Source organism: Electrona antarctica, assembly GCF_951216825.1.
Source record: "Electrona antarctica genome assembly, chromosome: 15".
NCBI lineage: Eukaryota > Metazoa > Chordata > Actinopteri > Myctophiformes > Myctophidae > Electrona > Electrona antarctica.
This window is the reverse complement of record NC_136796.1, coordinates 29,110,743-29,125,552: the sequence shown is the minus strand read 5'-3', so window position 1 is coordinate 29,125,552 and position 14,810 is coordinate 29,110,743. Positions and strand designations below refer to the sequence as shown.

Genomic DNA, 14,810 nt, shown 5'->3' with positions numbered 1-14,810 from the left:
AAGATATCGGGGTGTGTGGGGGTACATGAAGATATCGGGGTGTGTGGGGGTACATAAAGATATCGGGGTGTGTGGGGGTACATGAAGATATCGGGGTGTGTGGGGGTACATGAAGATATCGGGGTGTGTGGGGGTACATGAAGATATCGGGGTGTGTGGGGGTACATGAAGATATCGGGGTGTGTGGGGGTACATGAAGATATCGGGGTGTGTGGGGGTACATGAAGATATCGGGGTGTGTGGGGGTACATGAAGATATCGGGGTGTGTGGGGGTACATGAAGATGGACACTTATAAAGATATCGGGGTGTGTGTGTGTGTGGGGGGGGGGGGGGGTACATGAAGATGGACACTTCGCAAATTGTGTTTACAAAAGAGTGATGGGGAACCCATGTGTCGAAAGCTGTGGTTCTCAAACCTTTTACATTTCAAGGACCTCCCTTAAGTCTAAATATACCAAAGGGTCCATTCGGTTACATTTGCATATTTTCAGAGCTACAGTACATACTTGTAAAGGTCAATTTAGTCCCTTGACCCCACTTTGAAAACCACTGGTCTAAGTACTATAAAGACAGAGAAAAGACAATAGACAAAAATAGCTTCTAAAAGCCTTTTGCTCAAGGCTTAAAACTTGAACATAGCATCCCTATTCAGGGTGGGGACATTCTGTGAAAATAGCAGATCTACAACTTCACAATGCGTTGCAACATGTCAATTGTGAGCTTGAAGATTGGTTATTTCCGGCAAAGAGAGTTGGTTATGGAAAAAAAAAAAAATCAGATCAAAGCCGACCCCAGAGTGAACTAAGTATTAGTTTACTAAGTAGGGAAGGTGGTTAAGTGCCTGAAAAAGAATCTCTTCTTTCTGCAATGCTCCCTGTAACCTCCTCGTGCAACAACAGTCTAGCATAGGCCCCCCTAGAGCCATTATACAAGGAGTTAAGTCATAACTGAACATTCATTCAATTTATTCTCCATACAATCGTATTCATCAGGTAAAACTGTGGAAACAATCACAATTTAAAAGTGAACAGATGTATTGCAGGAATGAGGGATAGGAAACGGAAAATGACCCGTGTGTGTGTTTGGACAAGGTCCTTACTGTGAGTGCAAATACCCATAAGAGGGTATAGTGACGGTAATACATTCAGCATTATAGTCTGGTTGTGAAGGGGGTCAGAAATGTGTGCGTCTCAAGCTAAATTCCTGGAAGCATATGGCAGAATCATACAGATTTTCGCACTAGTACACAATCCCAGCTGTCCGTCCGTCCCCCCCAGATACAGAACTCTAATTCAGCCAAGTGATTTACATTGGGCATCTGTACAAAACCATTTCCTTTTCACTCACCGTCCAATATCCACATCAGAGCACAGAGCAACAGAACGTATCTTAGATATGTGGACGTAATGTGGTAAGAGATCCCTGTATGGGCCCGAGGGGTTATTTCATGCTGACATCAGGGCTCGCTCTGCGTGAACTTTTCTGGTGTTTATCCCATCAGATGTGTGATTTCAGCCAACCGGAGAATACAAATAACGGCTATAGTCACATATTGGCACCAACCGTGGTGCGGAAATATGCGGAAATATACTGTAGATCTGTTGCATGCTTTCTCTATACTGACATACAGTCTCATACTATACTGACAATCTAAAACTGGACATCCTTATTATTTAGGTTTTCCGGCAACCATCCTAAATTTCCATTTTGAAAATGCTTTTTCATTTTTTTTACCACCATATACCTTTGCCTAACATGCCACATGCTGTACACAGAGAATTCAAGCTCATATATTAATCCAGTGAACTGCTTGTCAAAGTTACATGCAACTGGAGAATGTATGTTCACAGTGACCTCTGGTGGTCATACAAATAAAAAAATAAGTCAGTCAAGGTACATTTATTTGAATTATGAAAGTACAGAGCCATAAAAGTGCTCACGTAACAGCTGTTATAAAATAGGATGTGTTTAAACTCAAGGTCTCAGGCAGCTAATAGCTTGCAGATCTCTCCAAAAGGAAATCTTAATCTGACAATGTCATCTTGTAAGTGCTTTCAGGAGAGCTATGAATTTGATGCGGGTATTATTGCAAGGTTGCTCAGTGGAAACACAACTAAAGACGCAAAAGAGAATAGGAGAAACATTTTAAAATGTTCTCAAGGCATTTAAAGAAAACTGTCAATCACTGTTTAAGTGGGACCAAGGGATGCTGTGTGTGTTGGAAGTTGTGTGCGCGTGTGTGTGCGTGTGCGCGACTGAATGACTAGCTCTGTGTGCCTGACGTGATTGACGAGGTGTGTAGCGGGCCTAAATGAGAAGTTGTGTTCGTGACTTCTGGATGACGTCAAGCTATTTGCAGGTGTTGTGGCCAGAACCACTCACTCTGGTAAAAGGTTGCTGCTGCTTTATTTTTATGTTGAGCTGCCTATGCTTCTCAGCGCACGCACGCACGCACACACGCAGGCTGATTGCTTCCATGTACACTGAACAAACATATGCGAGGCATTAGGTCTCTGTTATTGTTGTTTGACTTTGCAGGGCTGCTGTGGAGGAACAACCCTCCCACAGTACACTGGGGTGGAATTGACAAGGTGGAGTGTGTGCGCGCGTGCGTGCGTGCGTGTGTGTGGTTGTGTGCATGTATAACAGTTAATCCATTTAGACCCATTTAGAGGACGATTCTACAAATGTCTTATAAATCCTGACAGTTTTCTGAAAAACCCTGTCAGTTGTTCTCAAACATTTTCATGTCAAGGACCCCAAAAAGATATCTGCATTTGGCCGCCGACCCATCTGAAAATAAGTTATTCCAGGGACGCCCCAGAAGCAAAGATTTGAGTTAAAAACAGTCGCTCTGAAATAATATATATATATATATATATATATATATATATATATATATATATATATATATATATTCAGAGATTTGCACCACATTTTCACTATTTTCCATTAGCTAAAGTATAACACGATGTTTAAAACACCAAAAGGGGTTCCCGGCCAGAATGGGTTAAGGTCTGTTTGAATAGTTATGCTGGACCAGGTCTCCTCACACGAATGTAATGAAGTGTCAACTCTCCCAACATCGCCCTCACGAGCACACTGAAGAAAAAAAAAAACGTGGTATAACATTGAATATGTCCGTTTTATTAAATGACATACGTCACAACATAAATGAGCGCACCATACCAATGGCAGCTGTAATGAACATTAGATTTTACATTAACAAAGAAAAAAACTAAACATGAAAGCCTCATGTGACAAACAGACCCCTCTTCAAGTTCAAATGACCAAATATCAATGATAAGTTACTATACAAGTGATGATGGGGGGCTCGTCTGAGGAGAGAAAACCTAGAGAGAAATACAAGACGGGGTATTGGAAATCAATAGATGATTCACATAGACCGCTTGACATCATGTAGTTAACATTAACTCATCGACAAGCTCTGGTTTAGCTCACCCACAAAATGTCTTCAGACCTCTCCAACATTGACCAAATACAGTAAGATGAGGATTACAGATTGTTGCTGTTGGGCCGAAATCTCATATTTTTTGTTGCAAAAACAGCTGATAAGCGCACAATGCACAGTGTGAGCTTGTAGATCTACTATTTTTGCCTTTTTTTGTAAGTCAGCCTGTGGGGTTTTACAAATATTGAATCAATGAAAAGCACTCACAAGAGCTTGTGGCTAAATCATAACTATATTGGATTTGGATCCATGGAAGTGCTGGAAGACGGGTTCTATTATTCTGTTCTATTATTTCCTGAACAGTTTAACAGGTTTCCACCCAACAGTGACAATGTTTACGTTGGTTTCTCTGCCCTGAACAATGACCGCTATCATTCAGCACAAACCCCCTGGACCTCTGACCTTATGCCCATTGGAAAACGAGGGCCAAAGTGGGCTCAGTGATCATTGCCAAAGAACTATTTCAATTTTCAACCCAGCAGGTAATGGAGGAGACCATGCATATACTGCATGCAGTGTGGAAACGGCTCGATCGATTTTTTGTTTTTCCCAAGTCTGTTACAGTTGAACCAGTTCCTTGCATCCTCTTTTCTGTACAACATCTCAAAGAGATAATCTTTGTGAAAGATAACAAAAGTAGATGCGAGGAACTGAGCAGTACGTAGCGATGTGCACCGTTTAGACTTGTGAAGTCTATTAAAAAGGGTGCTGCCCTTACTAATTGTTTAATAAATACTAGTCAAATATTTGTAATATTTGTATGTATGTATATTTGTATGTACAATAAGATTTGATTATTTGAATATTATATTAAGCATTTCCAAATGGCTTTCATATCTCACAATCTCTTTTTTTCCTGATGTATGGCCTTATAGATCAGTCTGTTTTCACTTAATTTTAGACTACTTGTGTAGTCGGTTGCAAAAGACATTGTTTAATCAGTGAAATTATGCATAGTCCCTATTGAGGGACTTTCTTTTTTGTATCGATTCCGATGTCAATGGAGAGGCTTGGAATTCACAGAGCAAACAAATCATCTCTATCAACGTCGTTAGAGGGGGAGATGGAAATATTCTTTGGACCTTTGTAGATGCACTGCCCAACTCGATTTCTTGATTCCCTCCATTCAATAATCAAGTCCGTCTGTACGCCTTGTAAGTCTCATTCTCTCCAATAAGAACAAGACGCAGAAAGAGGAGAGAATGAGGAGAGGTAGTTTCTCCTCCGCGTTCGTCATCACTCGTCTCCGGCAGGCAAGTTCTCCTCGATTCTCTTGATGAATTTCATGCGGATTTCCGTCACGTTGTCCCCTCGCAGAGTGTCCTGAGCAAACCTCACGTCCACCGCCATCTGCACCTGAACCGCAACCGGCAGGAAAGCCTTTTGTATGATTCATTTTTATGCCCTTTGGTTTCATATTCATCCGTTTTAGTCAAGCTGCAATACTGTACGGCTTCTTTTTCTAATTCTTTGTCTTATGGTTGACCTTTGTTGAATTGGGTATTATTAGATTTTATTTGTCTTCATTCATTTACTAAATTAGGTTATCGTTCTTTGATAAATATATAGGAATTGGTCTTGGGGAGGGAGACATTGGAGCATACATACTATGGTACTGTGTGTGTGTGTGTGAGAGAGTGAGTGTACAGATGGACCAAACGGGCAAATGCACCATCGACAAGCACAGACGGACAAGATTGCTCGTCTATGAATCAACTAATCAATAAACCCGGAAGAACAGATGTCAACAAGACTACGTATGGCATGACGTCAGCGCGTAGCACTAGCTATATACGCTGTAATTAAACATTGCTCTCGGTCGAGTGGTCCAGGCACCTCGGCTGATAATACAGCCTGACAGCGTGTTTGCTGTGTGTCTTCCCCCTCCCATCTCTCCCACTTTCCTGTCCAACTACTGAAGAATCTATCAATAAAGGCAAAACAATATATAGAGAGAATTGTCTAACAATATGATTTCGGTCAAATGGCATTGGGATATAATGGAGGTGTGTGTATGCTCAGCATATATACACAAACAAAAGCATTCATACACATTACGCAGTGGTGGAAAGTACCTAAGTACATTTATTTAAGTACTGTACTTAAGTACAATTTTGACGTATTCGTACCTTACTTGAGTATGTCAAAATCTCTCGTACGTTCCAGCAGCCCTTGGCACCTGCCCACGGAGCCATAACTACTAGTAATTGGTGTACTGACCATGGTATCACTGTGCTTAACTGACCAGCCACCTGGCCTGAACCCCACAGAGAATCAAAGTTAAATTGTCGAGAGGAAGGTGTGAGACACTAGATTCAACAACACAACTGAGTTTAAAGCTGTTATCAAAGCAAATCTGGGCTTCCATAACACCTCAACAGTGCCACAAGCGTATCACCTCCATGCCACGCCCCATTGATGAAATAGGGTTTTTTTCCAAGTAGCACAGACCACGTACTGAATGCATAAATTAACACACTTTTCAGATGGTCGACATTTCTGTATTATAAATGGTTTTTTTAGTCGTCTCATAAAATATTCTAATATTTTGAGATAGGATTTTTGTATTGTCATGAGTTGTATGCCAGAATAATCAAGATTAAAACAAAAAAAGGTTTGAAATATTTGACTTTATGCGCAATGAAACTAGAATATATGAAAGTTTTACTTTTTGAATTATATTATGGAAGAAAATGAACTTTTCCACGATATTCAATTTTTTTGAGATGCACCTGTATATATTCTAAAGTAATTCTAAAGGTTGTCTGACTGAAATAGGTTCACGAACCATTTAATTTTCAGTGGAAACACTCTGAACTGGTTCAATATTAGGCGGGGGAAAATAACCGAACTAGTTTCAACCCCAGTGTAAAAGTGGCCCCAGTGATCGATCTTACCATCTCCAGGGCTCCTCGGAGGACGCCACAGAGCAGGTTGGAGTAGACGAGCATGCTGTGGCTGTCCGGCAGCTCCACAAAGTCCACCAGGGGGTTGTTCTCCAGGATGAGGGAGAACTCGTCCCCCGCCGGGCTCCAGTTGGTCACACTGGGGGTGATGCCCAGGTACATCTTAAATGCCACCTTGCAAAACAAGGGATTGGAATGGAATTTAGGAATGAAGGGACACACACACACGGACACACACACACACACACCTTTAAAAGGTGTAGTGTAGAAAAGACAAAAAACCACTGCACACCTTAACCCTTACCTTAAAAGTAACCTAATCCTGACTCTAAATTTAACACGTAACCTAACTCTTAACCTTAAAATGTAGTTCCTTCTAAAGATAAAAGATATAACAAATAACGACATGTCCATATAAGAGGTCCTTGTGAGGACATCTGTTCCTCAGAAAGATCCAATAGCGCACACACACAAATCACAGCAGTTGACTTTGTGGTGACATAGCTGAGATGTTTCAGAGCTGCATGACTCCAGAATAATGAAAAGCAGCCGAAAGGAGCAATGAGAGCCTAGAAACAATGCAGCCTTGCCACAAGTTGAGGGTTAAAATTCCAGCCCCCTGTCTCAATCCGTTGCTTTCCTTACTCAGACAGAGTTATGCAGAAATGCTTCTGCCTTCCTCCCAGCTGAATTACCACACCAACCTTTTCTTTAAAGACACTTCACCCTTTTTGCAAAAAGAATATATGTTTAGAACACTTTCCTGGGGGTCTTTATGTGTATAATATGTGGTTTTAGATATTTTAGCAGTGAGCCCAGGGTCATTGATGTCATCAACACTGGGCTCACTTCCTTCCTGGACTACAATTCCCATAATGCTTTGGTGCACTGCTCCTCCTTGTGGATAGGGAGAGGGCTGTCTTAAGATAAATTCCAATACCCAAAATCTCGGCCACTCGCTCACTCACACTCGCTCACTCCAACAAGGTGGTGTACGGTGAAATTGGTGACCTGCTGAAATATGTTACAATCATGTAGAGACAATCACATAATGTCAGCGCCCGAACGTAAATCATTGTGATTTGTTACTTTGTTTATTAGCGGAGTTCAATCTAGCAGCATTTAGGCAACGCATTTAAAGACCTCTATGTAAGTTACGTGTAGTCCACAAGATGGTCACATATTTCGGCAGGTCACCAATTTCACCGTAACACGACCGTAACACGACCATGCTGGAGAGACCGAGTGTAAGTGAGCGAGTGGCCGAGATTTTGGGTATTGGAATTTGGCTTTACTGAGACAACATGTAGACCAGGAAGGAAGTAAGCCCAGTGTTGATGACATCAGAGACACTGGGCTCACTGCTAAATCTAAAACCACATATTACACACAAGACGCCAAGGAAAGTTATTTTTTTGCAAAAAGGGTGAAGTTTCCCTTTAAATAACTAGTGGGGTCCTCAGAGTTACTACGGGGGGGAGAACCAAATCTTTGTATGGTAGGATTTTCTTTTTTGAGTGGTGAAACCACTCCTATAGACAGCCATGTGTGTCCCTGGCTGGCTGTGTCTGAGGGCACAAAAATAGCGTTTGGTTTGTTTTCACAACCAAGTGTCACTATTGCGCAGCCTAACACACACACACACATTAACTGTATGATGATTTGAGGTGTTACAGTACAGTGACAGTACAGAGTACAATACAGTAGAGGGCCCGCCTGGGGACCCCCACACGGTAACTGTCATTTCTCAATTGTTTCGGACACGGGGCGGCTCGCCGGAACCGGGCCGGCACCCTGGGCGCGTTCCTGTGGGTCGCGCCCAGGGTGCGACCCACACGGAGTTGCACCACTCACTTCACACGGGTGTGATTTTATTTTTTTTACATTAACCACTTGAACCCTAGCATTCCTATTCTGAAGAGAAATTTAGCCAAAAACAGCAGATCTACAACCTCAACGCCTCGTGCATTGAGCTTGTCAGGGACGTGCACACAGATGTCAAAGGGGGCTTCAGCCCCTGCCCTTTTACCCGTCTGTAAAACAACTGCCCTCTCCAGACCACGAATGCATTTACTACATGGTGAAAGAAATGCAAATGCCTCTCCTTTCCAGTTTCCATGCCATATACCGGAAGGCAGCATTTTGGAGAATTGTTTTTTTCCCGAAGTCTCCTGATCTTGAACGCAGCATTTTGCGTTGAACTAATTTGTTTCGAAATCCATGTCATACATCGCATCTCCACTAGCTAAAGAGTGCTGGGTTGCGCCCCGAAAATAGCCGATCTACAAGCTCACAACGCATTGAGTGACCATGAGTGAAAGGTCAAGTTTCAAGTATTGACGGTCGGTGGTTAAATGTCTGAAAAATACACATGAGTCCATACTGATGATAGTGCTGTCAAACAAGTCTATGAAGCCATCTATGAAATCAATGAGATTTTATACAATATGTTGTCGGAGTCCCTGCTTCATATCACTCTCAGCTAAGGGGTCCTTGGCTTGAAAAACGTTGAAGACCCCTGAATTAGGCTATTTATGCAAACTAAATCTCTATTCTCTATTTTTGAGTGGCGCAAGCTATATTCAGCTAGTGTAGATTTTTGTCCTAACACAAACAAAAATGCCATTGACAATGAATGGAGAATTTACGTCATATATAGACGAGCAAATCGCAATTATTAAATTCTCATTGACAATGAATGGAGAATTTACGTCATATGTGTCTGAGCAAATCGACATGTTACATCATGATGTACGATGATAACAGCGCCCCTCACTTCACACGGCGGGTGTGATTTTTTATTTCTACATTCCATTTCTCTCTCTCTCCGGCGTTCACCCCTCCACCAACTCTCCGCCCTCATCTTGGGAGACTTCCGTGGTCACGCTCTGATTGGCTCCCAATCTCCCCCATTACCTTGGCGATGACATCGGCCGTTTCTCGGAAATCCTGACACCTGCCGACGGTGGAGCGTGCCAAAAAGTCCTCAATCAGACGCACTCCGATGTTATAACCCCTGTTAAAGAGAAAAGAGAGGTTGGAGGAAGGAAGGGAAGAGATAGAGACGTTCCCCTTGTTAACATTTTGGAAGGTGACTTGGAAAAGGAGGAGAAAAAAAAAGAGACAAAGCACCACATAGAAAGACAGAATAATACGATAGGCTTCTGTAGCGAGATAGCAGACAGCTCAAAATGCACACGGACATTTATGGGGGGGGTTGCGGTCTTGTAAAACAGAAGGAATTTCTGATTAGGGTTCAGGGGTCGGAAGTCATCTCCTGACTTCAGGTTGCAGACTCAAGCCAAGAGATGCATCCTCATCTTACCCGGACGCAGGCTGGCCACTGCATGGCATAAATGGAGACCCTTCATGTGACCACCGTGCTCTGATTTAAGGTGCGTTACCCGATCAAATCATATCATATATATAAATAACGGTAATGGGTCGCACACACCAAGACTGCATTTCAATAAAAAAAATTGCCTTTATTTTCTTTTTTATAGAGGCATAGCTATACAGTAGGCTGACAGGAAATGGGGAGAGAGAGATGGGGGGGGTGACACGCAGTAAAGGCCGTCGGGATCGGGAGTCGAACCCGCAGCACACTGCCAGACTGGATTACCAGCCAAGGCACCCAGACGGCTACACCAGCCGCCTGGGCCTCAATAATTTATTCTTGCATGTTGGTCAGGAGACAAACGTTTCGGCTATCCAGCCTTCATCACACTTCATCTCACTGCCTTCTAAGGCCTTAGGGGGGGGGGGGGGGGGGGTTCTGTTGAGCATGAATGACATTATGAAGAACAATGATTGCCGACTTTGTAATCCTTTTGATAAACCTTATCAAAAGGCAGAAACCTTGTAAATTAATGCTCAACTTCGTTGTACAATAGTGTCGCAATGCATGGCGATGCGTTGTGACTGCCAGTAGCCATGTAATGATTCACTCAACTCACGATACGACACCATTTTTCACGATATGTTAAACAAAATAATTTTCCAGACAAATGACAAATCTTTTTTTTTTCTCTTACACAAATCTAGTATTTTATTTATCTTATCATCTTTTCAATACAGTAGCAAATGACTGAAAACTCTTCTTTTATTAATTCTCTTTTCTTCTTTTACGTGCCTTTGCCGTTTGCATCATCCAACTACTCCTGTATAAATGCACCAAATCTCTGTACGTCTGTAGTCCATGTAACTCGAGAACCGTTCGCCCCACCGACTTCAAATTCGACACATGTGTTCCACACCCCCGCAGGGAGTGCAGTGCCCGGTGTCGAGTCGGTCGGACTCACGGTTGTCTGCCACAAAAGGCCTCTGCCCGGGCCAGACTCCATATTTGGGCATGCCTAACAAATTGCCCCATATGGAGCTGGCCTGTTCTGACATCTGCATAGACTCCAAATTTGGGCATGCCTGACAAAGAACTCCAGTTCATATATGGGCATAAAAGGGACACAAACATAATATATGGGTGGCACTGGGGCATCATTGCCAACATGCATCTTTCCAATTAGGCCAGTGCCCAACATACACCGCTGTAGAGACTCCAGTGGGCACCGCTCTAGTGATTCAAATTGCAATTTAATCGAGATTTAAATTGTCACCAGTGAGTTTGAATCGATTTGCAATATATCGTTACATGCCTAGTTGTAAGTTTGTAGATTGTCTACTTCTGCTACTTTAGAAAGGTTTGAAAGTAGTATTGTGTGTCGTATAAATATTTAACCAATGAGGGTATGCGTGTGACATCATCATCATACCCGGAAGTTATGCGGGAACGCCTACTGAGCGGCAAAAAAAACTACTTTCTGGCCTTGACAGCCCGTACATCCAAACAGAAAAGTCCTATCTGATTGCATTGAATGACGTCAAACTCACTTTGCCACTCGATTTGCCACTCACTTTATGCATGCGCATACCCTCTATAATTAAAATAAGATCTTGTAAAATGTTGTATTATTAACATACTTGTGACTAAATAATAACTAAAGATTGGATTCATTGGAACACAGGTTCATACAAGGTTTACAGCTGATTTACGGATATGGTTTAGGCTCTCGGGTCCCAGTGGGGGAACCTCACTGGCAGGTGAGTCAGTATGATACAACAGCAGTGACAACACAGAAAAGTGTGTGGGGAGGAATCAATTGGAACAATTGTTCAGTTCAGTGAACTGTACTGAATAGAACCCCCCCCCAAACAAAAGGTATATAAAAAGAAGGGTTCACTCACATCTTGTCCAGTTGTTTGTTGACTTCCTCGTCATTTTCATAGTCCTTACAGAGCTGAGTGACCAGAGCTCCATAGGTCAATGTGAACAGTTCAGAGTTCTACAAGAGTCAATAAAACAAGAGCACATATGAGATTAAATTCACTGGAAAATAATAATGAATGAATGTCACTATCATTGGAAATAATAAGCATTAAAGTTAGATGGATTTGCCTAATATTTACTCTCGTAGATGCTTGTTTTCGATCTGTCAGAATCGATTAAATACATCTATGAGTCTAAATCTTATGCTGCTATAGAGATCATCAATGGTTTCACAGTTCCCCCTTGTGGTGTGGGTGACATTTAACCGGCTAGACTGAATTTGAACTGATGTCATCATTTAATTACATGCATTACAATATATTTGGTAAGCTCATTTAGCTAAATACAGTAGTTTTGTGCAATGTTTAAGTAAAGACTATGATACTAGTATTATTATTATTATTGAGGGATGCATAATCCTGCAGCGACACTTAGCACACCACCAAGCCCTGCATGCAATAATAATATAGTGCAATAAACAGCAGAATCACTCGATGTAATTCTGATGACAGGGATTTGGAAAATAACAAAACAGAAACACTGACTTGGCGAGGAAGAAATAAGAATGAACCGATATAGGTCTTAAGCTAAAGTGGCTATACGTTAGCATGAAGCTGTTGTGTGTGTGTGTGTGTGTGTGTGTGGGAGGCAGTCACTTACCATCTTCTTGTTGTCTGTCGTTCGGTTGGATTGCCTGGACATTGTGTATTGTGTTACGAGGTACACGCACACACTACTAGGCGGTCACTCGATATTGATCCTTTATTTATTTGTTTGTGGCTAATTAAGCAGCAGCAGAGCTGATGAGTAGGCTGAGGCTCTTGTTTTCCGGGTCAGCTGCAGGGTTGCCAGATTGTGTGAGAGAAACAAGCTAACCGGGTCTATGAAAACAAGCCCAAAATAATTGATTGATTGAAGTATTTATTAACAGTTTGCAGAATTACAGTACATTTCAAGCACAACTCAATACAAAAACTGTTAACTGTGAGTGGACAACACCATAAAGCATTACAATAGGGCCCATCGTTTTCAATTCATCAAAACATTTAGAGTCGAGACGTACAAATATACACTTCTATTAAGTTCTATATAGCCAAAAAGCAGGAAATCATCATACAGGTAAAAAGGGAAAACACATAGGGTGAGGGGAAAAAGGGGGTGAGTGGGGGGATTCAGATTTTACGGGGGCCAGTTTCGAATTGCAGCCGTCCGTAGGTGCCCTTTGAGAGCGGTTTTGAAGGAGTCAAGGGATTCAAATGGCTTAATGACTGTTGGTAGGGCGTTCCACATTTTGGTGGCATAGGAGCGAAATTAATTTAGTCCCTTGTTTGTGCCGAATCTGGGTTGCACATGGTTTGTTGAACTCCCTCTGGTGTTGTGGGTGTGGACTTCATTGACATTAAGGAATTATTTAGACATGTACATGGGTATCTTGGTGTTGTATCGAATCGTGTGGACCAGTCACCAGACCCATTGCAAGATGCTGTACTCTGTCGTCAACCCTAAGCCATTCCAGCCTGTCAAAGTGGGCAGGGGTGAGGTGGGTTCGGGGAGAGAGGCCAAGTGGAAGCCTGACCAATTTGTTTTGGGAAGTCTGGAGTCTTGTTTTAAGGGCCTTTGAGGTGCTGTGGTACCAAGAGGTGCATGCATAGTCGAAGAAAGCTTGTACGAGGGCTCCTGTTAGGGTCTTCAAGGTGTTTTTGTCGAGCAGTGAGGAGATCCTGTATAAAAATCTTGTTCTTTGTTCTTTGTTCTTGTTTTATGTTCTTTGGTTGACTTTTTTGATTACGTTGGTGGCCATTTTATCACCGGAAAGATTTGCCTCCAGGATGGAACCTAGGTAGGTAATTTCATCTTTTCGTGTGATAATACTGTCACCCACTCTAATCAAGAAGCCATCTGCCTTGCTGAGATTACTGCTTGATCCAAAAAGAATGGATTCAGAGTTCAGAGCTGAGGGCCTTTTCAAAAAAGAAGCAAGCACTTCGCCCTCTAACATGTATGGGCTATTTGAACAAGCTCGAGCTTGAGCTCGAGTTTAGATCTACTATTTTCAAATAAATCTTGAAGAAATTTCGGAAAATGTGGAATATTGAACATTTTTAATAACACAAATCTTGTATGGGGGTTGCTGGCATAACATGTTTTCATTTTCAGACAAATGTATATAAGATTTGGGGGGGGGGGGGTCCTTGACTAGAAAATGTAACGCTGGTTTAAACAACATTAGGAAACAAGCCCAAAAAACCACAACTGGCAACTACAAATATTTACAAGCAACTTTACAGAAAAACAGGCACAACGTCGCTTATAATAAGCGGACATGGCAACCACTGGTCAGCCGTCAAACTTCTTTTTGTTTTTGACGGTTGGCATACAGCTTTTTGGTGCACTACCGCCACCTTCTGGTCCAGAGTTAGCCTCAAGACTGAATGTATTTACTAATACCAATACCATACTATTTGTATTTTATCTATTAATTGACATTGATTTTAATGTCAACATCGATCAAACATATCTACGATAGTCTTGTTCTATTAATCCATACTCTGGATTAGCCTTGAAGGTTAATAGAGTATATGGATCACTAAAAAAACAAAATCTTACTACGGTATCTAATTCCCTCTTCTAATTCACCAGGAGGTGGCGGAGTTTTACAAACAGTGAAGGGGGAAAAACACGAGACAAATAAATACAAAATACTTTTTTTGATATGATAAAATTTGGTATGTTTTACATTTCTAATCTACATTATTGGCACTATAAATAAGTAACATTTAATTTGGAAAAACAAAAAAAGGAAAAAACAAATGAATGTGTGTGAGTGCGTGCGTGCGTGCGTGCGTGTGTGCAGCAGCAGTGCCGCTGCCAGTAAAAGGGAGGTGAGAAGAGGACCACAGCGAGAGAGAGAGAGAGAACAACACTCGTTATAAATAACTGGACACAGATGCGCTTGAAAATCGTAAAACAATCAATCTTCTATCCCAGCAATATCGTGTAGCTTCATATATATTTTGTTGTTGTTGGATGATTTACTTGGAGTAAACCTGCACGCTGCCTCCTCGCTTCAAGGCAATTATCCCATCGCGGTGAATGAATCAAACTCG

At 41.9% G+C, this 14,810-nt stretch overlaps 1 protein-coding gene across 1 annotated transcript; it reads right to left on the bottom strand.

Annotated features, from left to right (window-relative positions):
- Positions 1 to 3,128: 3,128 nt before the first annotated feature.
- trappc3 (trafficking protein particle complex subunit 3) lies at positions 3,129 to 12,575 on the bottom strand. The gene is made up of 5 exons (XM_079522331.1): positions 12,364 to 12,575; positions 11,622 to 11,719; positions 9,297 to 9,396; positions 6,372 to 6,554; positions 3,129 to 4,830 (listed from the first exon to the last, which is right to left on the bottom strand). The coding sequence occupies exons 1-5, from the start codon at positions 12,403 to 12,405 to the stop codon at positions 4,711 to 4,713; spliced, it is 543 nt and encodes a 180-aa protein (XP_079378457.1). The 5' UTR covers positions 12,406 to 12,575; the 3' UTR covers positions 3,129 to 4,710.
- Between the last annotated feature and the right edge of the window lie 2,235 nt (positions 12,576 to 14,810).

Excerpts from the sequence above, each read along its gene's own strand:
- trappc3 (XM_079522331.1), bottom strand. The coding sequence starts at position 12,405 with ATGTCCAGGCAATCCAACCGAACGACAGACAACAAGAAGATG. Across the intron at positions 11,720-12,363 it reads CGACAGACAACAAGAAGATG|AACTCTGAACTGTTCACATT; the intron begins GTAAGTGACTGC and ends TGACTCTTGTAG. Across the intron at positions 4,831-6,371 it reads TCCGAGGAGCCCTGGAGATG|GTGCAGATGGCGGTGGACGT; the intron begins GTAAGATCGATC and ends GTTGCGGTTCAG.